The sequence below is a fragment of the Acanthaster planci genome, linkage group LG05, assembly GCF_054643075.1.
Source record: "Acanthaster planci isolate LZ-2023a linkage group LG05, COTS_SCS, whole genome shotgun sequence".
NCBI lineage: Eukaryota > Metazoa > Echinodermata > Asteroidea > Valvatida > Acanthasteridae > Acanthaster > Acanthaster planci.
Genome location: NC_141781.1, coordinates 1,771,749 through 1,798,927, shown reverse-complemented (window position 1 = coordinate 1,798,927; position 27,179 = coordinate 1,771,749). Strand labels below are relative to the sequence as shown.

The 27,179-nt window shown below is 39.8% G+C and overlaps 3 protein-coding genes across 3 annotated transcripts in view; all 3 read left to right on the top strand.

The window, feature by feature from the left end:
- Positions 1-610: 610 nt before the first annotated feature.
- On the top strand, positions 611-3,773 carry LOC110985859 (uncharacterized). Its single transcript, XM_022247283.2, has 2 exons — positions 611-2,260; positions 2,367-3,773. The coding sequence occupies exons 1-2, from the start codon at positions 2,137-2,139 to the stop codon at positions 2,600-2,602; spliced, it is 360 nt and encodes a 119-aa protein (XP_022102975.2). The 5' UTR covers positions 611-2,136; the 3' UTR covers positions 2,603-3,773.
- Positions 3,774-6,550: 2,777 nt separating this feature from the next.
- LOC147798987 (membrane protein FAM174-like) lies at positions 6,551-14,204 on the top strand. The gene is made up of 2 exons (XM_087136938.1): positions 6,551-7,140; positions 9,391-14,204. The coding sequence occupies exons 1-2, from the start codon at positions 6,683-6,685 to the stop codon at positions 9,518-9,520; spliced, it is 588 nt and encodes a 195-aa protein (XP_086993064.1). The 5' UTR covers positions 6,551-6,682; the 3' UTR covers positions 9,521-14,204.
- A 2,862-nt stretch (positions 14,205-17,066) lies between these two features.
- The window catches only part of LOC147798986 (MAM and LDL-receptor class A domain-containing protein 1-like), a 32,115-nt gene continuing 22,002 nt past the window's right edge, over positions 17,067-27,179 (top strand). Inside the window, exons 1-7 of the mRNA XM_022247276.2 lie at positions 17,067-17,524; positions 19,797-19,964; positions 21,044-21,321; positions 23,184-23,271; positions 24,025-24,228; positions 24,920-25,191; positions 26,565-26,652. Of these exons, the coding sequence (XP_022102968.2) occupies positions 17,470-17,524; positions 19,797-19,964; positions 21,044-21,321; positions 23,184-23,271; positions 24,025-24,228; positions 24,920-25,191; positions 26,565-26,652 (1,153 nt within the window). The 5' untranslated portion in view covers positions 17,067-17,469. The remainder of the gene's footprint in view (positions 17,525-19,796; positions 19,965-21,043; positions 21,322-23,183; positions 23,272-24,024; positions 24,229-24,919; positions 25,192-26,564; positions 26,653-27,179) is intronic.

Genomic DNA, 27,179 nt, shown 5'->3' with positions numbered 1-27,179 from the left:
ATCATTTCGCTGACAGCATGCCACTGCCAATCCCATCGTCTAAAAACCATTCTCACCACTTGACCTCGAGGAGAAACTCTCCAGGTCTGTGTTGACACAGTGCCTGAGTACACGTGGCGCTTTGCCATTAAGAGAAAATACATGTAACAACATACAATACAATCCCAAACATTCATTTTATTAAACCCTGATTTTTTCGAAGGGGGAGGGCATGTTCATGGTGGTGCAGATTCTGAAGCAACGTTCAGGAAATACTGAGACTGAAAGACAAACACTTCTATGTAAGAAAAACAGAACGTAAGGCCTACAAAATATATGTAGGACCCCGCTTTTCAGTTTTACTTGCACCCCTTGAAAATAAGTCATGAATATTACTACACCCAGACGACGAACGCCAAGGTGAGCATTTATTGTAATTTATTTAATACTGGTAACAATACACTGTCACTGTTTGCAACCAATAAAGAACGTAGGGCCTACAATTAGGGCCGCGCTCTTCAGATTAAGGCCTGAGTGTTATTGTTTCCTAATTCAAGTATGGGCATAATTACTTTCACCGGTAGAGTGGTTTAGCACTTGAACTTGACTTACTCTTCAGTGAAGTACTTCTTTTGGTGTCAGCTATGGTGAACGGTTTCTGATCGGTAACAACATCTCTCTATAGGCCTTTTCAATATGTCTGTCTTTATTACTCACACATCTTCCAGGCAAAACAATCATGATTTGATTTGTTGTCCCAGATTTCTATGGCAATCTGTTTTCAAGTGCATGGTTGCATTGAGTTTAAAGTTCACATCACACCTCTGCCCAGATATCAGACACGGTTGTTCACCGTAAAGGTTTCACGACCGAAATATCAATACAGCGGAGTTCCTCAATCATAGATAAGCCCTCCATAATCTATGTGCTAAAAAAAGATCTTCATAACAAGTTATTTCATACTAAAAGTAGCTCAACAAATCAATTTTAATTGAAAAAACTCAAATATCCACAGTGTTAACAAGGTAAATTTAAAAATGTTCGATAGCTCTCAACAACTCGAATTTTTGCGGCGTTTTTTAATACCAAGGAAACGGGACAACATTTTCCTTTCCCCTGTCTTTATTCACATTATATCTTTAGAAGTAAGCCTTAATTTCGGACTTTCCAACATCGTAGGTCCAGGGCTTTAAGGTTGCGATTTGTAGAAATCATTAGTCTGTCATCTACTAAGTGAGTAGGAAAGGGGGTCTTAATCCGGCACAACAAACAAAATGACGTAATACCGACGATAAGGGGCGATAAGAGCAGATAAGAGGTAGAAATAGAAGGTGTAAGGGTATTAGGAGAGGGATTAGGATGATAAGAGTGTGGTTAAGATGATGAAGAGGGGTTAGGTGGTGGTGTTAGGAAATAAGAGGGTTGTGGAACAAGATAAGGTCATGGGGGTGGTGAGAGAAAAGTGTGGGGACGAGCTGCGAAAATCTGGCGCTGTGATTGGTGGAAGGAAGAGACGATTAGGTAACGTTGTGACACGCTAATTGGTCGAAAGGAGAGATAAAGTCGGGTGATGTTGCCATAAAATCCTCGCGAGCTGAATGGACAAAGATAAAAGGTGTTGCATAATTTCTGAAGACGGATTGGACTAACGCAAGTCAGATAAACTATTTTAATTGGATTGGATTGGAAAGATGAGACCGTAGTGCATTTAAGGGGTACCTGGAGGTGGAGTTGTCATTCTGTCTTCGAACTCATCCTGATTACACCAACTGACGACCAAGATCACTGCACTACCTGAAGATGGCATCCCTGGCTGTTTGTTTGATTCTACTGGCACCCGTCGGAAGGTTCATGAATACAGACCTCCGTTCTAACGCGCAGACTGTGATGACCGAATGCAGAAACGGTTGGAGACCAAGAGTGTAGCGCAAGCATGTGGTAGACCGCCGCCTCGTCTCAGCGGCGGTTTCCCCTCAGAGACGATCGTCATGTGTAGTGGACGGAGTCTTTTAAAGATCGTGTGTATATCAAAATCAGAGAATACATGCAGAGGAAGGGCAAACACTTTGCTTGGGTGGCCGGTGCACGAGGCACCACCTTACGGTAAGACTGGAGGGCCTTGGTGAAGTGTTCCAGTTATCGAGAGAGCCGCGCTGCATGCAGGCGGAGAGACAGTGTGCAAGCAAGACGGAAGACAAGCCAGCTGCAACAGCCAGCCAAGATACTGAATCTGATTTAGGTTCACCTTTCGATACTGATGATGTAGTCCCTGATACAGACTGTAAGTATTGTTACAAGATCGTTTTCAAATCCTGAGAAGTTGCGCAATGTTTACACACTGTGTTATATGATACATGTATTCACGTGGTTTCTTTGGTTCTCCACAGCTGATCTGATGATTGTTCCAGAGGAGACGGAGAAACAAGATGACGATGAGAAACCAAGTGCCAAAGAGAAACAGGAAGCCAACGAAGCAAGAGAGGAAACACGCATCGCAAAGAAGACCGAGGATGACGAATCTAAACCATCATCCTCACAGGTGATACATTCCTGCATGTTTAGAAGACAAATGTATTTCTATCCTTATGCAACTTTCTACAACTCAGTTAGTATCCGCAGTTGATGATTGGGCCAAGTCCATGTGTTACGGATGCGTCCATCTCAAACACAACACACTTGTATGATGTTAGAAAGGTGTGTAGACATGTAGACATGTATTTTGATGATGCCGCTAACGATTTGATCAATGGTAAAGAAAGAAACGAAGGTACATGTTCAAACATTTACTGAGACTCTGAAAGCATCTAAAACTATGCGAGATGATCTTAAAAACAGATGCAAACACCTTGTTGAGTAATTGATTTATGTGTGGTTTGTTTTTACAACTCACATCATAAACGTTTTTCAAACTATAAACTTATCCAAATTACGATCTTAAAATTGGTTGTTTTATTTTATTTTTATTTTGAATATTACAATTTGTATTTACTAATTTTAATGAAAACTAAAGCGAATCATGTTTCTGTTTATGATTCAAAAAAGGTTGTTGCACTTTGTTACAGTGAAAGTGATGTAACTGATTTTAACGGAACATTTTAACAAATACGTTTCTTGATCTACGATGTTAAAATATTTTACGACAACAAAAGAATCGTTTTATATGTACATGTTAAACATAATTTGCAATTTAAGTTTTTCAGCTCCAAAAATATAATTGTACAAATTATTATCACCACTAATGGGTCATTAGGGAGACATTCCCATAAGAACGTGCACAAAATTTAAAAAAAAATACTTGTAGAAAAAATTTATAATGCAAAAATAATTGTAGGGTAAAAGATTGTAATAAATTATTTTAGAAAAACTTTTATGTTGACTAAAAATACATGTTCGAAAATATTATAACGAAAAATAATTGTAAGGTAAAATCGGAATTGACGGGCAAAGACATATGGCAAAACGTTACCGCCCGAGCCTAAATTAAGCGATTTTTACGCGCCTTTGGAAGATCAACGCATGAGAGCTCGTTTGGATTCTCGGTGGGACCGATGTTGTCGGTTATATCGTATATCCTGATGTATATTTTAAAAGCACGGAGGAAGAATTTTCTAGATTGTTTTATAGTCCGCAAGGGTACTGGAAAGGTAAAAGTTCAGTAGATCACTTGTATTAAAGGAAGGACGCCGACAGAATCTCGAATCGACAATGGTTAAAAAACAAGCCGAAGTTGGCAGTTGTATTTGCCCTCTCTGAAATACATTCCAAGACCGACGACATGTACAGTGTACATATACACGAATGTCATGTAGGCTATGTGTGGGCCATTTCTCAGAGGAGACCTGGATACTATTAGTGATAACTGCATGGCATTGATTTCGGTCAAGACGACCTTCGATTTCAGAGCAAAGTCAAATACTTTGGGATCAACAGCTGCCATTACAGAAGTTTACAGCTGCCATAGATTTATATTTGGCTTTATGCGTTCAGCCCTCCTACCCGGCCGGGAATAACCGAACGTCAACGGTACCACCCAAACATGCTTGAAAGAAATGGGATGACTTCTGAATATTTCGGCTATTTCCGGAAAACTGGAGGAATTCCTCTGATCTTGGTCACGTGACATTGGGTTACACCGGACCCTGATTCGTCGGACCCGGCTGAAGGTAGCCCGCGATTCAGCCCGTGATTCGGGTTAAAGGGAGGCAGTAATTTTTCCACTTTGCGATACTCTGTTCCACGCTAAACCGAACGAATTTTTGAATTTCTCTTACAAATAGCATTCTTTCATGATGAAAATGAATAAGAAATAACGTGTAGCCTTTACTCAAATTAAAGTGTGGTTAGGCCTAGTGGTCTGCTGATTTGGGTCATGCAAAGAAAATGAAAATATTTCGGAATATGTAGGGTACACTTTCGTCTTATAAGTAACAAGCAAATACAACTTGTTGCAAAATGAGTGTTCTTGTATCCTAAAAACGGGATGATATCTCTGAGAGGTGTTTTGTCACAGAAATAGACATTCTCTATAGCCCTTACTGAAACGAAGAGTGGCCAGTGATCTGCTAATTTGAGTCATGCAAAGAAAAGGAAAATATTTCAGAACATGCAGGGTACATTTTCGTCTAAAATCACACACAATTACAAATTGTGTCAAAATGAGTATTCTTGCATCCTAAAAACGGGATATCTTTGAGAGACGTTTTGATACAGAAATAGGCATTCCATATAGCCGTGTACATTCCTCTGATCTTTGGCTATAATCGTCACTGTTTTGACAACTTTCAAAGACAAAACTGCTCATTTCTCCGCCCCTAAATAAAAAGCACAAAAAAGAACAGGGCACCCCCCTTTTGGTCTGTTGCCACAGGCGCCGCCATCTTGTCTGTACAGATTGCACTACACCAAATACGCGCCCATATAAAACAGTGCAAAATCGGACCGAAATAGCGCCGCCAGTTGACTTTCCTGAAGAAGCTGGCATCCGTTTTTTAACTTGAAATTCAAGATTTCGGCCAGAAGATCACTTTTCGTTTCAATTTCATGGACGTAAGCCACTAAAAAAAATTTTTCGCCTTCGAACGAAGATACCCCCGTAATAGCAGTAAAACTAAGCGCCCGTTTCTGAATGTAACCGCCCGCCTTTATCCAAAATAGGTCCGCAATTTCGGCATTTTTGTGAAAGAAATACCCTGAACTGGAGACTATCAGTCCTAAATTCGAGATTTATATAAATATTTCTATGATGCCTCGTGATTATGGCCTGTCTTATTGTAAAAACCCAGTGGGATCACAAAATATTAATGAGCTCACGCCCAGAAATACAACCATTTGGTGGAATGCACCTTTTAATATCACCTTGAGGACCGGTTTCGCAGTAAAAATGGCTCAAAACGAAGAAAATCTATCCCATAAAGAAAAACCAATTTCAAAAATTGAATACGCTTTCTTGTTTTTCTTGAGAAAGATAATACAGTTTGTCCGTTGCCACTGTTTGCGGCAGAGTTTTGTGCGCAGGGACAATCTCATTAAGTAAACAAACGGAGAAATCAAACATCTTCTGCAAAACAGCGGGACACAGAGAAGAAAAACTAAAAACAAGAGGACGAGCAAACAGAATGTTGATTAGACCTTTCTAATTTTCGTTTCCCCGGCCTCTGGGTGAGCTTTTTTTTTGGAAGAAAAAATGGAGAGAATTTCAGGCCCTTTTCCAGTTATTGTAGGACAGAATAGTCAATAAGCCCATCCAAAGAGACTCAGTGTACATTCCTCTGATCTTTGGCTATAATCGTTACTGTTTCGACAACTTCCAAAGACAAAACATTTTTTGCTCATTTTTTCCTCCCGTAAATTAAAAAGCTCTGAAAAGAGAACAGGGCGCCCCCTTCGGGATGTTGCCACGGGCGCCGCCATGTTGTCTGTACAGGTTGCACTACACCAAATACGCGTCGATAGAAAAGTGCGAAATCGGACCGAAATAGCGCCGCCTGTTGACTCTCGTGAAGAGGTTGGCATCCAAATATTCACCGGAAATTCAACATTATGGCCAGAAGATCACTTTTCGTTTCAATTTCATGGGGGTTGGCCACGAAAAAAAAAATTTATTCGCCTTTGAATGAAGACGCCCCAAAATTCCTTCCTCCATGATAGAACCATGGAGAAATAAAACATTCTCCATGATAGAACTAAGCGCCCATTTCTGAATGTAACAGCCAGCCTCTATCCAAAATAAGTCCGCAATTTTGGGCTTTTTGTGAAAGAAATACCTTGAACTGGAAACTATCAGCCCTAAATTCGAGATTTATAGAAACATTTCTATGATGCCTCTTGATTATGGCCTATTGTAAAAAAAAACCCCATGGGATCATATAATATTAATGAGCTCGCGCTGAAATACAACCGTTTGGTGGAATGCAGCCATGTGCAGTCGAAGATTTTCGTCGGGTAGTCAGAATCTTTTCGGGTCTGGTATCCAGACTAGGTTCCTTTGTTGGCCGTGTGGCAGGGAAAAATTTTCAGAGTTGCACGGCGGTTACCAGCAAAGATTGTATAGCCGCGCAGCGGCGCTGTGCGGAACTATACAATCTTTGGTTACCAGTTACACTTGGATCATGTTTACGTGACATGTTGGCCAGTTAATGAGAGCCACATCTGCGTTGATATTCTTCTCTCTTTCGGTTTTTATAATGAATAATATGAGTTAAAGATGGATGTCAAATATATCCTTTACCTTTTGCTGATTCTAACGTGTATCCAACTTAGTTTGGTTATTGCTGCGTTACAGGGAAGCAAACAGACTTTAGGCCTAGTTGCGAATGGTCATGGCGATGAGCGGCCACAGACACATCACAAACTGAAGGGACGACATCGGCCGCACATTGAAACTTTGAAGGGAAACAGTGACGAAAACCGACGGAGTAAAAACGATGCCAGTGATGGCCAGAAGAAAAGTGTGGACAAACAAACCCCTGCACCGAAATCCACGGTAGTGCCTGAGTTACCAGCAGACTCTGGCAACAACACAAAAGGCGGAACGGGCAATGGAAGAGGTGGGACGTACGACCTACCTGCCCTGAAAAATATGGTGGACACAAAGACAGGATTTTACATCCTGATTGGAGTCACTCTGTTCATCATCGGCTGCTTTGTTATCAAAATGGTCAGGTAGGCAAGATGAAATAAGTCGATTTGTAAAAGGTGGTGACATGGGTGAAAGGTGTGTTAATGGTATGGCACTGCAATGGTCTTGTTAACGTAGGGATGTTACAATCAGTGTGCTCGTTGCGGTTGAAATGTCACTACCGCGCGTGCACGGGCGTTTGCGGGAACATTGGAGGCTGTCCCTGAAATGACGTGTTTCTGTCATTCTGTGGGTTATAAAGGGGGTATTACCCATTAGGTCACCAATATGATGTATTCTAGTCACATGGTACCAACCTTTTCGCTGATCATATACAAGATTATCATTTCAATAGAAAAATATCTTATCTACTTTATGGTGAAATTTGAATGGAATCAGACGATGCGAAGTATGGCTTTTTTGCCCCGGTGTTGGCAAAGTTTGTGATTTTTGATCAGTGTTGTGAGTGTTATTGTTACGCCCCAACTATAGCATCTGTCCCAACTATAGTTGGGACAATCCCAACTGTATTTCTGCGGTTGGGCTGGCCCAACTATTGTTCACCAATTTCTATTGAAAAATTCTCAACTTTATCCAGGTTTACGAATCTCGCACTTGACACAGTTCATCTGAAATAAGGCAATTCATCTGTGACATGACATTGTACACAATATGATTTTGGAACATGCTGGGCACATGCACAATGGACCTCTGTGCTGTAGTTGGGCCGGCCCAACTATAGTTGGGACCAGACCCACTATAGTTGGGACCGATGAGACTAAAGTTGGGGCGTAACATTATCATGCAGTGCCGACATACAGTAGCGTATGTAGCGTGTATGACATTGTACTATTGTACGATCATTGTTCAGTCTCATGCTTTTAGATTGTCATCGCACGATATGAAAGGTTATGATAAAATAAATCCCATTCTGTCAAAATATTGTATAAAATGGTGATTTTTGATAATATGGGTTGTGGATGTATGCTACATGTAAGTAATACTATATTTTGATGGGGTATATGAATGCCATGGCTGTATTGTGTGGGTCTTTGTTTGAAGCATTCTACCATTTTTAATAGCACCAACGCTACTTTGAAATTAATTTCTTTGATCAACAAGATATTCTTGGAACACCAACATCAGCAGGAAATGGCAAACAAATTTTGGGTTCTGTTCTGTGCAAGTACATTGTACATGTAGACCTAGTTCCCAAGATAATTGCAGGAAGTTAAGTCTCTGTGTTTGGGTTTTTTGGGGGCATTATATTTTTTTCTGTAGTTTTATTCTGAAAATTATCATGTACATGTAAAATGCTAATATTTCATCTTTGTGATCAAATTTAAAATAAAATAATAACTCTGATTTCAGACAGAAACTGTTTTGAAAAATGTCATGCAATTTCTTGTATCTTACAAAATGTACTGGTAATCACGTACATGTGCCGTTCTATGGCTGTTCTGATCACAATATTTTTTGTGTGTCCATAAACTACAGGGAAGAATATGCGTATTTTGGGGTATGAAAGTAGTCATAACTTTGTTAAAACTAAAACCATGGGGTTGAGTGGGATATCAAATGAAAAGTCTTGCTGTGCTTTATCCAATAGGATCACTTTCTGGGCCCATTTTGAATATCTCAAAATTTGTAACATCCCTAGTCAATCACCAGCTCTTGGAAAGAAATTGGTAATTTTGCAATATGTGTGGGTTTCTTATAATCATATTAATTTTTGTTAGCAAATTATTAGGTGTAATTATATGTCAGTTGGTTATGTTGAACCTTTAATATTTTTCAAATCGCTTGAGACCTGTCAGTACCAATGAATGTGAACCTAAATGCATTTTAAAATAGGAATGTTTTTCATTGTGGGAAAAAAAATGTCCTGCCCTTTATGGAATCTTTGTAAGGGTGTCATTCAGTTTTTTCCCGCTATTGCTAATGTGTATCTATTTACCACATTTCATGTATGTACTTTTCAGGCGTGTCTGTGGAAAGGCACCATTAGACCATTGCCTTGATAAATGAAAATATGTGGTGCTTAAACATTTGCTGGGAGTCCCCAAACAGTGTGATATAACAGAGTATGTGTATGTAATTTTGGTGATGATCACCTATTCCAAATGAATTTTGGGGTTGAGAAACATTTCAGAAGGTAGATTTTGTCATAAATCCAACAAAATGGCATCTGAACACTGTAGTCTTTTTCCAAGAGACTTCTAAAGGGTCAAATTTGACAATTTACATTGATATCGGTAACGGAACAATTTCCTTTTGTAAAACTTTTATCGCAGATCCAAGTCAAGGAGAAAAACGAAGAAATACGGAATCGTGGCGACACGAGGATCTGAAGTGGAGTTGACCCCACTCGATCAAGAGGAAGAGGACGAAGACATGACGGTCTTTGACGCCAACTCAAAATAGAAGGAATCTGAGCTTCGCGGTAATGTCAGACAGCATAAAGTTGAAGAGACATCATTCGGCAAAAATGCAACATTTTGGCTACTCTGGTCACTTTCCATCTTCTGAGAGGGTGCAGTGCCCAAAATGTTACATTTTTTCAGCTCCGTGTTAATTCAGACTGTTTGTGTTGCTACAGATTCACACTTATTGCTGACCGTTTCGCTATTGCAAGCCTTCCAATCTCAGCTCTGATAAGTTCAAAAAGGGAAGACTAAAGATTCAGTGAATAAAAAGTAATTGTGAAAGAAAGTTGGTTCTTTTACCAGTAACCTGTTGGACTAAGTCTTTTAGTTTAGATATGCATGTATGTTTGAAGTTAAAATCGGCACAACTCAACCCTCCTTCATTCCAGAAAAGCTGCAACATTTTCATGAGGTGAAGATGAATTCTCCTTTAATGGCTGTGAACATACCGGTAGTGTTGGTTTTGTTCAGAGTGACTGTCACAGAACAGTGGCACTGCACAATAATTATCACAGTGCTTACCACCATTGGCAGGGGCTACTGCAGATAACCAGTGAAAGCATTACCATGGTCATTGGATTCATCTACAGATTAGCACATATTCACGAAAAGTGGACCATCGTGTTGTCTAGAGAATATACGTAAAATGAGAAGTGGCTAGTGGTTGGCTAGACAAATATTACTTGCCCAATACCTTGGATATGTAGGCGTGGATCCAAGGGGGGGAACAACCCCCCCCCCCCGAAAGATTTCTGGATCCGCCCCTGAGATGTTGGACAGGCAGTGTAGTACTCTCCATGCATTACATGTTCCTGTCTGCATCAACACCAACTCTTTTTTTTTTTACTGCAGTCCCTGACTTGTGCTCTGTGTGCGTGCTTGCATAAATCGTTATGTACATAATCATCCAACAGGAACATAACGAGTTGATTTCTATCCGGGCGGATGACGTCGATTTAGTCTCCAACAAAATATGCACTTGACAATTTTTAAACAGATGTTGGGCATCTTCCTTCCAATATTGGAAAAGTTTTGGCAACACCTGTCACCTTCTCATGTGTACTATAGCAGTGTTGTAGTTAATGATTGGCCATTCCTTGATTCTAATAACCGAGCTAGGATTCAGTGAATTGGATGGTAAGATTTCACCTGTGGTCCTGACCTTTCCAAATTCAGAAATGCTTGCATATTTTTGTTGCATATATTTGCAAACAGGCAGCCATCGAGTGACCCAACCGTTTCAAGTGTCTTTTGTGTGATACACCTCAGAGGTGTATCATACAAAAGACTGTAAAAATGACCGTTATTACTGAAATCTTGGAGACCACGTGTGGCTAAAACTTCCTTGTCAGGCAACTGAAAATGAAGTTCGGGCAACCAGATTTTAGATTCCCGTGCCCGAAGGGCAACTACATTTTGTAAAATTTTGTGAGCCCTGACTTCTTTGGCTTCCATTAAAGAATCCATGCAACATTTTGTGCAAGCGTATTGAAAAGTGGACTTTTTGATACATTCAGAATTGTCCGTATTTTCCTTGCCAATTGAGGGCGCGGTTGCTGTTACGTTCACACTGTTCAGTGTAAAGGTTTATTTGTTTAAATTGCAAACTCCAAATTTGCTCATTGAAACCATTTTGAGAAATGATTACTTCTTTGCTTATTGATTTGTGCTTCTCAACAACAAATCACCGAAAGGAAATATAGAACAGCAAAAGAAACAAATTTCTAGTAGTTTTTTTATGAACAAATCAACGCAGTATTGAAGATTTCTCCCTGGAATAACATCACAGTTTTGCTCGTGAATATAGAAATTGCAAAAGCATATGCATGTAAAACGAAACCAAATGTTCAATAAAAACTTAAAATGACTCACAAAGGTGCATTTTAAATTGATGAAGTTAATATTGCATTGTGTAGACCCTATGACCAGCAGTAATCATACACGTATGTCAACGTTTCTAAATCATTCATTTTCCAAGAGACATGCAAGTACATACCTCAGTAGAGAACCTCCTGCTTGCCATATTGCATCGTCAGCACAGCATGTAGGTTGTAAACAAGTGTTACATGATCTATAGGGTCTGATTGGGTGGATCCAGGAGTTTTGGAGGGGGCCCTCAGATGTTTTTAATGTCTCCTTGCTGACAGAGAGATACAAACATGTAGGTAATGTATATTACGTTTACATTGCTACTGATGTACACAAAAGGATGTCACCTTGTATTATTGTCCTTTTTTTTTTTTGAGATTCATTTAGTGGTGTCAGACTGAGAAGGGGAACCCCCCCATGGGTCTGGGCCTGGTCTTGGAGTATGTTCTTAATGGCTTTTTTGGGGGGTAGGGGGTTCAATCTGTCTAAAATAAAGTGTAGAAGAGCATCATTTATGAAACCATGAAATGACAACAAGCCAAATTTACATATTTTCAATGAATTGAAAAGTCAGTTTTCCCCCTCTTTGGGAAAACCTGTAAATTAAAGTACTTCTATAAATGAATGCTAGCTTATCAGACAAAATGCTACATTTGATAATCGAAGTTGTAGTGTACATGATTGGAATTCTTCCTTAAATGTGTACATATAAGGTGTTGAACTGAGTCACCATAACAGCTATATGATAGGATATAGCGGAAACACAGAAGTACAATGCCAGGTGGTTCTGTGATGGCAAAAGTGTCAATTGATATTTCTATCATACGTCCACCAATGTAAATTTGCAGGTAACCTTACATGCAGAAGCAGAATTCATGTTACCAGTACAGCATCCAGAGCTCCATACGGGGGCCATTCTTTCTTTATCACCATTTTCACGAGCGTCCAAAGATCACATTTTCCCTGGAACCCCTCCCCCCTTCTGCATTGTGCAAACTATGAAAGAAAGAAAGAAAGAATGATTAAGTATCATTTTGGGTGTTTTTTAAAAACATTTTATGCAGCCTAATAAAGCCTGGCCTACGGTTTGTACGCTCTTAAGTTGAAAAAATGGACAACCCCTCACACTTGTGAAGGTATAGACATAAATGTAGCGGTAAGTATGGAATATGCTCTAAATTTTATAAGACTACAATATAAGTCTGAACATGTAAACGTATTGCTGCAGAACGTTTTTAGTTAATTGCCATGAGATGACATGTCTAAAATATATTTTGATTGGTTAAATATTTCAAAAGGAAGAGCTGATTGCTAAGAGATATTTTCAGAGATGTAATCAGTATTGTTTGGAAGTCAAAAGTAGGAGCCGTTGTGTTAGCATTCGATGGTGGTTTATTCAACTGTTCACTTTTAACAACACAATGCTGAATTCTAAATGGATTTACAATAACATTAAAACGTGGAAGACAAAAATAAGACCAAAGACAAACTGTCATTACAAAAGGGTTTGTAAATGTCAGTCAAACAGTTTCAAACACCCGTGCTACAATGTGAAATTCAGAAATATGATAACGAATTACGATATGGGGCTTTGCTTTGGCTGTGAACCGATCACACAGCATAATTTATGGCCACAAAGTTTTATTTGCATGCTAATCTGCAGTATCGTTTTCACTGTGCAACTTACAGTAGATTAAAAGGAGGTAGTGTTCATATGTGCCATTTCATGGCTTGTACATGTATATAAAACACTCATTTTCATGGAGATATTCCTATTGATTTAAATGCAATTAGAGGAAATTAGCATTTGATCTTTCTATTTTAAATATACATGTAATAATAAAATTTCTATTTATTCCTTTAATTGATGAACCAGTACACACAACCGTGCAGTTCACCTCAGTATGTGAATTTGAAATTCTTTAATCTCCATTGATAATGGAAGTGGTTACAGTAAAACTTTGTATAGCACATCACTTGATGTTAGCTGCAAGATCCTTCACGGGAACTTAATGAAAAGTTGTGCTGTACTTCTTAATTGCTTTCGCCAAGACGTTCAGATGAACAATGTCTCGCATATTCACGAAGCATGTGCATATATATAAATGTTTACGTTGTTGTTAGCGTAACATACTGTTCTTTGACAGAAAAAAGGGCACTATACGGTAAATTTGATAATTTACTCTCCAGAATCATTCCAACTGAAGAAATGTCTACAATTTTATATTCTACTTATCCGTAATGGCAATGAGCAGGTGCATAAAACGGCCGTATAGTCATGCACAGTGTTGTTCGGCTTTTTTCTTCAAATTTACAAGCGGTCAGCATTTTCCCTTGAAACATTAAGTTACCTATTGTGTTTTGAGGCGCAATTTTTCCCCGTTTCCGTTTAGGATTAAGCCGTCTGTTTGACTAGGTAAGAATCCTGATAGTGTTTGTACACGATGTCAGTCATTCCTGCAGCCTGCATCTAGTGAATACCCCAGTATGGAGTTTGTTCCAGTAAAAGGAGAAGTCTGTATTATAGACAAGTTTAAAATCAATGACGTGAAATGCACGTTTTAATATAATTATTACATGTACAAAATGTATGGATTAATTAAAGGCATGGATTCCCATTGTTCATGATAGCTTCAAACCTCCTGTGTGTCAGTTAGCAGCCACCGTTATTTGCATTGCCGGATGCAATTAAATTGTTGTTATGTACGCGTAACTGAGCACCTTGTGTTAATTTGGGGAGATTAACAACTTCGTTACAAATATGTGGATGAAATAAACCTGTATATTATACATTTCAACCGTAACGATTTGAATTTTTTGTACCGGCCGCTTCGTTTGTTAGATTAGTCTAGAAGAGAGGAAACGTCTATTTCAAAATCAGATTTCGCTGATTTTGCTCAGACTCTCTACGTTGAGGTCCTGATCTAATGCATTCATGTCATTCTATAAATTAGGGGTCCAATTTATGTCATGTAACTGTCAAATCTGACATAAAAAGTTCAGAACACATTTCCAAGAGTGATGAATGAATGCAAATTACTTGCCAAACAAATTGAAATAGTTTGAAATCAATCTAAGTGATAATTTCATCCCAAATTGCATGTCAAATTGCACTGGTCAAGTGTAACAGGGACACGAAAATGTCACACTTTGGGACCCTGGATTTAAAACTGCAGGATGTTAATTTTCACGTCACTTCAATGAACATTCGGGCGCGCGACTATGAGCCTGGAGCTGAACCAAGAGAGGGCGCAAGTTTATTGGCGACGGAGGCGCCTTTGGTTCGAGCTGCACTTAGTTGGTTCATGAACAACTATGAAAAACACGCCTTACAGTCACGGTAATATACGTCCGTGCTTAGGCTGCATCCGAATCTCTTGTCTAGAGCTAGGTCTAGGTCTTCGCTCCATTAGAAATGCGAGGAGACTCGTAGATAATAGACCTAGCCGTAGCTCTGGAAGCCTGTTTCGGACACGGCCTTACAGTCACATCACTATCAACAAAATGAACACTCCCAACTCAGATGGCTCTTTTCAACCGATGAGGGGTGCTTCTGTTCGAGGCGGATGGTAGAACTCAACTCTGAACACAATACCAGCGGTTGAAAAATAAAGTTTCAATCAGATCCAACACTAGGGAGCGGTTTTTTAAGGATTTTTTTTTACTGCACTCGTTCGATACTTACTCGACCTCCCGAGGATGGACAAAATATAAGGTCTACAATTTTTCGTTTTTCCATCTGTGAAATCTCGGGGTGCCTCACGTGGCCCTGCACACCTCAAATCCACGTCCGAACTCTGTGCGTAGCGCCACCAGCGATCATAGCTTGCAAGACGCATGCAAATTCACCATTTGAGATAAGTTTTATGAAGGGCAATTTCTTTTACACGCACAATATCTTATTTTACACCAATTTGAGTGATTTACTGTGTTTGCACTGTTAGATGGCCAGATTACTATTTTTTTAAGTAGCTCTGGTGGCTGAGGGTTGCATTGAGGTATAATCATGCATCACTTAGCAGCGTCGGTTTCCCAGGTTGACAACATAGTATCGATTTGTGAATGTTACTGATGCGTCTTGTTTGCCTTTCAGAAAATGCGGGCGAATCGTTTTTAGCGATGATGCCGAGCTTGCTAAGGTTCAAATTGCAAGGAAGATATTTAAGTGGTACCTCTTCTGTACCATCCCCACATTTTTACTGAATGTTTAATTTTTTAAGAGAAATTACCCCATGCAGAACTGTACAGATATAACTCCCTTAAAGTGGTGTGTTTTTAATGAGTTTTTTGTTGATGTGGCAAAATGTGTGTTTGTGACATGTGATGTGTGTTTTGTGGCAAAATTCCCGCCAATCTTTGGCATGAAAATCGTGGAATGAAGGGGGTTTGGAATGGGGATTAACTCTCCCTCATCCCAGAAGGATAAACTCACTTCGGAGGGGTCGCTTTTTCGACTTACTGTTTAATATGGTTGAACGTTTCGGTATCCAAAAATTACACATAATTCAGTTTTCCCTGAATTCAAAACGTCACCCGCTGGGCCTTGTGCCAAGTCTGGATGTGACCCTAGCCCTCTGCTACTCTGTACCCAGTACCAACCTCAGCAAAGAAACATGGATATCATTTTGATCCCGACATACCTTGTTCTTAAATTACAAGAAAAATGATGAATGCTTTTTCTTTGACCTGCCGGGATCGATCGAATGGAACGTGATTGCCGACTCCCAGGAAAAATAGCTACTTCAGAGCTTTGGGAATTGTCACGTGACAAAGGTACCAGTCACACGTTGACATGAACTGTACTTGGGCGGATGTCAAGGATAAAGGGCCACATCGAATTATCGCAGACTGAATCTTCAAAGTGTTGTTTCCCTTTATGTTTGGTTGCCACAAAACGTTTCTTGTTGTTACTCTCCATTATGGTTGCATGCAAGAAGGACATGGAATTGTGGGAAAATCGGTGCCGGATTACACCAAGAGTGAAGTTATAAGCACGCCATTTTGAATACGCTGGTCGAGAATCCTACGCAAGGAGGAAGAGTCAGCTCGTTGTGTGGCTAAAATTAAGAGCCCAGATTATCACGATAGCATGATAAAAAAAAAGAGACTTAATAACCAACCCACATAGATGCAAATCCTGTTGGGAGTTGTAAGGGGCCTTCAGATTTGGTGGAATTACGGGGGTATTATCGCTATGCTTTCAAAAATGTGTTTGTGTAGCTTTTGAAAGTATCTAGGTTATCAGGTATTAAAGTAACACATTTTTCAACTCAAAGCTTTTCAAACCTTCCCACAAAAGGTTTTAGCAACAAGCAGTGGTGTATCCAGGAAGTTTTTCGGGGGGGGCAGCCCTCTAAGAATTTTGCAAACAGGCAGACACAAAGTAAAAGCATTACACTGTGATGTACATGTCCAAATAATAACCCTTACATGATATAATTTGTTATTAATATATTGTTACAATTTTAGTTCATTTTTTTTATTCTAGTGTGCGTGTTAGAGCAGCGGGTTTAACCCCCGACCCATCACGTCTGGATCCGCACCTGACATGACCTCCTGACGAGCCCTTCAGTTGATTTTATCTATATCCCAAATGCTTCGTCCGCGCGACGACTAGCCCTTTGTCGGACGATCATGTTCCTTTAATCCCTACCCCCAGGGTCAAGTAGAGCCACGCCATTTAGCCGGCTAGTATTTTGTGCCCAAATATTGTCACCCACTTTGGTGCTTTGAACTCCTGTAAACAGTCAATAACTCCAACCCCGTGTTTATATTGAGGGGCACGTTGTTTCCCTCTCTTCTACCTGCAAGTTCCTGGCATCACATGTTCCCCCAGCGGGCTCAAGGGTGTCGCTGTTTGACTTGGAACAATAAGAGACCCGTTGAGTGCTGTAAAAGTTGAGATCGGTTTGATAGCGGTGGGCGTGTACCAGCCGATGCCGGGCCGACTCCTCTTGGTGCAACACTTTGAAGGGTTTACTCTTAGATACCGTCAAGTGAATTAACGGACCAGATCAGAGGGGTATATTGCGTGTGCTTTGCTGCGTCAATAGACATTCTTGGCTGAGACGAATAACCATGGAGTTACGCTGCTGTGTCCTGCTTGTCTTACTTTCATCAGCTATCTCATTTTGTAAGTAGTGTCGGTCTTTTCATCATGAAGAAGGAAGACATTTGAACAAGCAGTTCTGATTAATCTGAAAGTGGCAATCTGAGATCTCTGTCCACGCCTGAAGGGCTGTAACTAAAATGGACGGGTCGCCTTAAAAAGTTTGAATTTTGTTGAATAGTTGAATTTTGTGACCGTGGTTGCTTGTTTTTTTCGAGAAGACTTTTATTCAACCCACAAAGAGGTTTCTACAATTATCGAAGTGTGGAGAAAATAGTGTTTCTTTTTTGGCATCTCTCTTACGGCCACAGTGTCACACCCGCCATTCTTTTTTTCCACCGACAAAACTGGTTTTGAACATCTAAAAAATTAAAAGTTCAAGTGGCATGGTTTAACAATGGGAAGAACTGTGCTTTTCATGAACTGGCACCTGTTGGTATCTGGAGAGGCAACCTTTTGGTCCGTAATATAAATCAATATGACGTTTCTGGGTAAACTCTTCTGGCTGAGAACACGACCCTTACTGCAACTTGACTGATTTAGTGCCGGTTCGCAGTCAGATATTTGAAGTGATTTGGCCATGTAGCGTTCAATTGCACGTTTCTCCATGGCAACAATCTCACTAAGGCTTCACTTCAACTTCCAGAAAAATCATATCAAACATGTTATACTCACTGGTTTCCTTTCTAACGAACTGAAGTGACGCCCAGTCATCCACCGAGTCAGTAACTTCTATAACTTCTAATCGACTAAGTATTATTTCTCAGAATTTTATCTTTTTATCTCCTTCAAAGATGTATTGACGGGGCGATCCAGGAATTTTTTCCGGGGGGCCTTCAGGTCTTTTTTTTTGGGGGGGGGAGGGTTTGTTGCTGAAAGGCAGGCACATTGGTAATGTATTACATTGTTAATCTGTAATACATTGCATTGTACCAAATTCATTATAACCATTATTTCAGGATGTCTTCATTATTACCGTAACTGTTATTTCATTCATTTTGTTCCTTTCTTCGTGTCAGAGTGGGGGGCGGGGTGACCTCCAACCCCACCCCTCCCCGGATCCGCGACTGAGTGGAGATTGGACTTTGAGAAAAGTTCAGAAAAAAAGTAAACTCCGAACAGTTCTGGAGTAAAGCTTACAGATTTTGAATACATCGTTTGGTATCATTGGTATTTTGGTATCATTGGTATTCAAATAGATTTTAGTGTGCAAACTGCTCGAACTCTTCAAACCCCTAGAAAAGGTGAGCGAAAATAAGCCACTTCAATCCAAATATATCGGAAACAACAAGCATGTTACATGATCTCATTAACCAAGGAGTAGATGATGTGTTTTTTAATCCCTTCTACAATTCTACTGGCATTGACATTTCTAACTTGACATTTACAGGCAATGTCTCTAATTAAAAAAAATAATATTATTTCACTTCGTCTAATAATATCTTTCAGACGAAAAACATCAGCTTTTTTCAGGACGGAACTTTGAAGAAGAGAATTATCTGTAATGACTGTATAATTATTCCATAATGGAACAAAACAGTTGAAACATTCATCTCTATATCCCCTCCGGCTAGACGGAAAAGCCGAAATAAGTTCGTTGTAGAAAGGAGTTATTTTGGATCAAACGTGTGAATCACACAAAACATACCAGCCTAAATTAATGTCACCACCGGCTTTGTTTATCCAATAATCAAAAAGGACTGTCCACATCCCCTTCGAAGAAGGGTAGCGCACTAACCACTGAAGTTTTACGCTTCTTAATCTAAAAGAGATGTCCATAAGGCCTATGCGCCCTAAATTTCTGGGACCAATAATAGTTTGGAGTTTGGAACCACTTCCTCTGCAGTAGACTTTCACAATGTCCTGAATGACTGTAAACTCAGAATTGTTGCCAATGAACACATTAGTATCATCTGCATGTAGTGGATGCGACGAATACTGAGGTTTTCATCGGGAATACATATGCCGCACAAGTCACAATTAGTTCTTATTAGAGAAGCCAAACCTTCGGAACAAATAGAACACGGTAATGGGGATAAAGGACACCCCTTTCTGACACCTCTAGTAACCTCTATCGCAGAACCTATCAAATTGTTAATGATAGGCCCTAATTCTACAATTCAGATTGCCTCTTTTACAAGGTGATATGTAATTCGCAGGGTGGTGCATGTGTTTCTCCATATAAGTTGCGGCTGCAAGATGATTCAGTTGCGGTCACCTCCCAGGTCCCAAAACGTGTCCAGTAGTGAAGAACACATCATGGCAATTTACCGATACTCTTTTCTGTCCATTCAAGGCAAGGGAACTCTGATCATTAACTGTGATTTTGAGAATGAGGCCGACCCAATGTGTGGCTTCTACAATGTCTACACTGACGATGCAGACTTCAAGAGGTCGAGTGGTGCCAGCTCTGGACCCATGGATTCCTCCCCAGGATTCGATCACACCTACGGAAACGACACGGGTAAGAACAGACCCATTCATGGAGCCCCGCCCCCACTTCATTTTGTTCTGACCAATCGAGAAGTGATTTCCGTCCAGCGCCAATGGAGGGGAGTTTTCGCACTCATTTCATTAACAGCCCTACATGTACTGTACATAGGTCCAAAATTGCTTGCGCGGTTTGTGGAATGTGGGCTGACTGCCAGCTTGTATTCTGAAAGTATTGGACCATGAGTGTCTGGGCATCAATTCTCTAAATGGCGATGGGCCACAAGTCTGTTTTGAGCTAGGGGTGGTTTTCTCTGGAGACAAATAGGCATATCTTCAAAAGTCATTAGTAAAGCCACTGACAAAAGTGACAGCATGAAGTGACGACGGACTGAGCACGCACTCCGAAACTACCTCTGGTTCTTTTCAGAACCACACATACTCATAAGAGATATTTCCTTCGCATGGTGCTACCGCAAACCTTTCCGCTTAAAGCCACTGAAACTTGAAAGAAAAATAAAGGGGAAAAATGTTCCATCCAGACTTCAGCAGTTGTGTACAAAGTCTATGGAGAGTGAAGAGAATTTGTGAAGTATTTCCCAACAACATCGGTAAATGTTTCTCAGTCCAGAAATTGTGTCCTTCCAGCATTTCTGTAATGACCGACTTTTATTGAGATGATATATGATGAGAAAAGTGGAGTCAGGATATAACATTTTAGCCAAATAAAAGATGGGGAAGTGAGCTTTAAGTTCATATGTGTCTTGAACACCTGAGAAACTTGTATTTTTCTTGATTTTTTGAAGTGGGGATATTTATCACTGTTGTCCATGGGAGCTTTTTTGCACCCACATAATGGTGCAATAAACAATCGAATACGATCAGATAATCTATTTGGCTATGGAATGATTTACCTTCGGCTTGACTTGCCGTCTGCGGTTAAGTCAGTGCAGCTAGCTCACGGCCAGGAACATTTGTTTCAGCCCATTCTGAAGCAACCTGCAGTCGCCAGTAGCCATGGCTTTTCACTTCCCATGAAGTTTTTGACCAGACCTTGCTGTACTAGAGCGAAAGTAACTTCAGGTCTGTTTGTATGTTTCCTAAACATTTCAGGTCATTTTCTTGACACCGACATAACAACCTTCGGCTTAGATACCCCCGTGGCCAGCGTCATTAGCCCTTCTGTGCTCATCCAATCCGGCACAACTAAACTGTGCCTCGAATACTACATCCACATGTTCGGCACGGCACTGGAATCTCTGCACGTGTACAAGAAGGTCAGTGGAGTGGAGACATCGATTTATAACGACACTGGAACTTTGGGTGATGTCTGGCACCATCGGCAGGTTGAGATTGATGTCAGTAGCTCTTCGGGCAGCTCCAGTATTCAGGTAATGACACCTTAAGACACAATCATAGTGGTTTTTGGTTGAACAAGGCTGTCTGTTCTGTGGTGTATGCAATGCATAATGATAAGTGAGTTATAATTACTAGGCCAAGTGACTCCAGGGGAAAATTATGCCCAGCTAACGTTGACGTTAGGCCTTCTTCTTTCTAGTTTAAAATGAATAGTTTTAAAATTATAGCGTTTGGAAGAATTCCATACACGGAAATAGCTTCACACCCTTTGCCATGTGCACAAACATTAATAATAGATTGGTCCATAAAGTATTTCTTTAAGTAAGTGATCACAATCAATAGTCCCTGCTACATGTCAGGTTGACTCTTCAACTTAAAGACATGTTATCCATTTCTGACAGCTGATAAAATACTGGTAGGTAAAAACAGTGATTGAACTCTTGCCACCGTGTTTACATCATTTATATGCCAGGAAGTTTTAGAAAATCTTGTTGATTAAAATTTTAAAAAGGTACTAGCATAAATGGGCCGTAGAGATTGTTGTCATCCTAGCAGTTTAACAAAGACAAAATAATAGGCCTACTTCCAGGATGTACTACAATTCCAAATACGTATATCTTAAACAAAAGAGTAAATGAAAGAACTCACTGAAAGAAAGGAACAATTTTATTCAGACTTGGGGCAAATAAGGACAAAGGAAAAGGCTACGTGATGGGGTCCCTAACTAGGTGCACTTTGACTTTTGCTTAGAGGTAGTGCCTTGCCAGAGCAATGTTTTACCTGAATTTGACATTTCATCAAACTCCCAATATTCTAGCAGTTTCAGAAGCCTCAGTTTTTAAGTACTCATCTGCTACAGAGTTCTGATGAAATATTATTTTAGCTTTTCCTGATTTTCTTCTGAAGTGCAAGATGAACTTGTAAAAGGCACCTACATGTACAAATGTGAAAATAATTTTCTCACAAACTTAAGAGTGGAGGTAATTTAATGATTTACTAGAATTTATTAAAGTGACAAATCTTATATGTCTGTTTGGGATTTTCTGAGATTTTTTCAAGTGCACCATGTTAGGTAACACTCAGCTGAATTCTTGTCCAATATCTGGGTGCCGCTATTCTTGAATTTTACTGGAATTTTCAACAGCATGTATTGTGCAGGTTACATGTATAGCACCAGTATATACCCAAATGAATTTGAATTTTTTTTCAACAAGAGGTTTGGCAACACTGTATGAGGAAAGTCAAGTGAAAAATCGAAGTGCCCCACATTAGGAGACTCTAATATGTGGAACATGTAACCAGTAGGGGTCGCAAAGGGGTTGACGAGGTGAACAAACAGGGGCACTGATATGGGTGAACTTGTCCCTGAGGCATGTAATGATTTTCACAGGCTTTTCTGTTGTCAGAATAGAAGGAAAAGCAGATGGCCATGTCTTATCCTTCCTACCAATTCAAAGGAGCAGTTGTTCATCGCTACCTTTATGTACTTCTTGTGCCTTGCCTGCCTCCTTAAGTTGTTCCTTGTTTCTCTCCTTTGTTAATTTTGCAGCGTATTTTTACTTTCTGTTTGTTTCAAACATTTTTTAACTTCGGATGAAAGTTTGAAAACAGTGTTAGCCTAGTTTTGACACCAGAGTATCTGCAACGGTCATAACCTACCATCTTGGGACAAATCAATCTTTAAAAAAAAAAGCAAAAGGGGCTGCCTTGTCCTTTTCTTAAAATACTCTGACAAACTTGGGGTTTTTTGGAAGTCAACCTGAGAGTAAGCTACTTTTTAAAAGTTGAATTTTGTTCTTTTGGGGGAGGATAAGAGGTAGTGGCCACAAGACCATAAAGGAAGTGTTTGTGAAACATCAAGAATTTCTGATTTTTTTCCTTTGGAATCTATCAGGTGATCTTCCAAGCTAACATCAGTTGGGGTGTGCGTGGCGATATAGCCTTGGATGACATAAAGCTGTCTCTTGCTCAGTGCAGTTTTGGTAAGTCATTTGTCACTGGTCAGCAATCAGTCCAAAAGTGTGATCAAGTCCCTCATTCAAAAAGTAAATTTCCCCCCTCAGTAACTTGGTAATGAGAGGTAGAAATGGTGGTAAAATTTGTAATTCAAGAAATGAAAATGGATTTTGAAAAGTGTTCACATGTAAAATTTGATCTACATTGCATTATTTATGTTAAAAAATATTTCCTGGCTAGATGCTAATACATATTTTTTAATTGAGTTTAATACAAATTATTGTGTATTTCATCAAGACATCCTGAGCCTAGGTCTTCTAATGTTTGCCAAAAATGCTGTATTGATATACATGTAGCCACAGTCTCACTGACTTTGTATCAGAGGATATACTTTACAGGTCTTAAACAAAGAAAAGTTCTTAAATTTCCACGTTTTGAGTGGTAATTGAAATTTGTAATATTATGTACAGTATGCCTTTAGACATAAGCCCCAGAAGAATCACCTGCCCTACCAATATGTACAAGTACATACGTTGTACCGTACCTTTTCATTTGTCAACTGTCAATTAACCGCTTTGTTTCCCTGTTCCATGCCTCTTCCCACTCCCCCCCCCCCCCGGCTTCAAAAATTAGACACTCAGCCATGTCATAATTGTGCTTCGATGGCTACAGTTATGACCATTGTCCACATTTTTGCAAACAGTAAAGAGCTAGACACAAATTTTCATCCGTCAGACTTACATTGTACATCTGATACTAATTATGCTTTATTGCTGTAGGTCTCGAAGAAACAACACAGGCCCCCCCGCCAACAACTCCTGTCGTCCCCCTGGACTCCTATGATTGTACCTTTGACGATCTTAACCAACGTCAGTGTACGCCGAAACCTAACAGTCGTAACGACTTCGATTGGGTGTTCAGGCAAGCTTTTAACACACCCAACCAAGGACCCATATATGATCACACAACGTCTACATCTTCAGGTGGGTATCTAAAACCTTGTCAATTAATTGCCATGGCTTGATCTCGGCCTCTGGAACCTGCTTTAGATGCTCTTATCAAATGATAAAGTCTGTAGCTGATAAAAATACATACAGTAGGTTATTATACTAAACCTGCATTTCCAAGAGCAACTACTTGAACTTGGGAAGCAGGGGCAAAGAGACTATTGGATTGGAGGAACAGTATCCAGTATCTAAGGATTCTGCAAAAGGACTTTGCCATTTTTGGCCCTGACAACACAAATGTGATTTTTAAAATTAGCTGATATTTCTAAGACCAATTTGTAGAAATATTGAACAGTTCTTATCACACATGTTTTGATATGCTTAAACAAGGGAGAGGGTTATGGGTGGTGCTAGCCCCACCTCCCAAGAAAAAAGTAAACAAATACGAAAAGAAAACGTGAAAGAACTGAGATGGAGGATTAAATTGCCAATTTTCTTGGAAAATACCCTCAAGAGTGTTCTGCCCCCCCCCCAAAAAAAGTGCTCCTCCACACTCCCCTGGAATAAATGCTGGTGACTTCCATGGCTTAGAATAATCTATTTGAATTTTTACAGTGAAAGTGAGTGCTACACTGTTTTTAAAACATTTGAATGTGATATTTAACAAGAAAGCACTTTTTTGTACTCAGAAGTTTTTTCTGATCTTTGCTGTTCATTTTCTTGGCAGGGATATACCTTTACGTCCCTCAAGACTCTAATCAAAGCAATGACCAGGAATACGGCGAGTTTCGCACGGCTTTACTGCAACCAGCGTTCCAAGTGAAATGTTTACAGTTTTTCTATTACATGAGAGGAAACCGAGTTGGTAACCTCAATGGCTATGTTGTGCGGGATGGCGACGCTGCACCAATCCACATACCGTTTAACAAGACCGGGGATCAGGGAGGTTACTGGCACCGAGGATTACTGGATATCTACCCAACTTATGCCAATTATCGGGTTAGTCCTGACATTGCTTGGAAGTCACATTAGCTCCGTGGGGTTTCTTCCCTTTCCATCTCTGTTACAGGTACTTGTGGTTTGAATCCCTCCTGGGCTAACACATGGATTGGATTTTCGGTCCCTACGTATAACTGTATGACTAATTCTTTGAATTATTCCGGAAATATACAAGCAGAGCAGGTTTTGTCTATCTCCTTATATGACGATGGGTTATGCCTACTTGCAACAGGAACATGCCATAAAGTGGCTGGGGGTGTTTGTAAAAAATATAAAACAACTGTTCAACTGAGTCATTGAAAATTTATAGTTTTGGCTTTTTTGCATTTTGCGAAAAAGGCATTCATTTGGTTAAGATTTTTTTTTTCTTCTTCTTTTTCTTCACCTGTCTTGCCTGGTTGTTCTTCTCTGATAATCTTGTTTCTTTTGTACACATTTTTCTCAGGGGAACTTTAGTCCCTTTACAAGGTTTGATCTTCATCAAAGTTGCCTCAAGCAAAGACCCTATAGCAAAGATGTGCCCAAAGCATGACATCATGATGATGTCATCACCTCATATTTTATGGAATTTTGAACATTTAAGTTTTCCCCATAGGTTTGGTACGCATTTTTCAACAGGCAGACTTCGGCACTTTTATCAATCTAACTGACTTTATATTAGGTGCACACTCTCAGTCCACCAGCTAGAGAGGGTTCTTGAAAATTGTGACCATGATGTCATCATGTGTCACGTGACAGGGCATTCTAATGTGCAAACTTCAAAGCCCATTATTTCCTGAAGTTAATAATCTCCTAAAGTACATGTCCTGCTTGGTTGAAACTTTGCAGATATCTAGAAGGGGATGTGTGACAGACAAAAATTGACCTCATGGGATGATGACATCATACGAAAATTGACCTCATGGGATGATGACATCATCAGCTGACAACTCACATGACACTGAAGACCCATCCTTTGAAGCCCTTTATTTCCTGAAGTCCATGTCCCATCGCATTGACATTTTGCAGATATGTAGAAGGGGATGTTTGATAGATGAACATTGACCTCGTGGGATGATGATGACATCACACTTGGTTGACATTTCACGTGACATTAAAGTGCCCCCTTTATGTCACTATACCTCTTGAAGCACATGTTCTATTGGGTTGAAATTTTGCCATTATGCAAACATGGCTAGGAAATGTTTATTTAAAAGTTTACAAATGCAAAAAAGCCCTTTGTTCTGTTGCAAACAGAAATAGAACATCTAGTTTTAACTTGTTTTGACTTTTTCAACATTTCCTGACACAATAGTGTTTATGAATGGGAATACATTTGTGCTTGGCCGGTCCAAAAATTTGTTAATTAATTGTTGTTGTAATTTAATCTTCAGATTGCATTTGAGGCAAGTCGAAGTCGAGATTATGATGGCTGTATTGCTGTTGATGATCTTTTGCTCATGGATGGCAGATGTCCAATGGGTAAGACACAAACAGACTAACTAAGCAAAAGCTTGGGCCGAAGCACAAGGTATAGCAACAGTGTCTTTAGTATGGAAATTTCAAATTGTTATGTTCACGTACATTGAAAGAAATTGAATTGAATTGCAATCTTTTATCTTTCAACACTCTGAGGCATGCCCATGGAGCAATATTTGTCTCAAAACGAGGCCATGCATAGTAGCCAACTTTAGTGTCAATACGCGGTCGGCCTCCCCCAGACTTCACTGACAAATGGGAAACGAGGGTGTTTAAATATCAGCTGGAGGTGAGGTAAGGTGTGTTAGATGTGAGCTGCGCCTGTGTGCTTATACAACCAGACCATATTTACACATCGTCTGTTGTAAAGTGGTTGATGTACAGAGTACATAGAGTTATTGCATTCATACGTAAGTGGCCCAGTGCATGTTCCCCCACTGGGTTTGAACTTTGACATTTCCCATTCTTAAAAGTTTGCGACACTTCTTTACTACTACTTCCTTTGTTTTAGAGAACAATTTCCAAGTGGT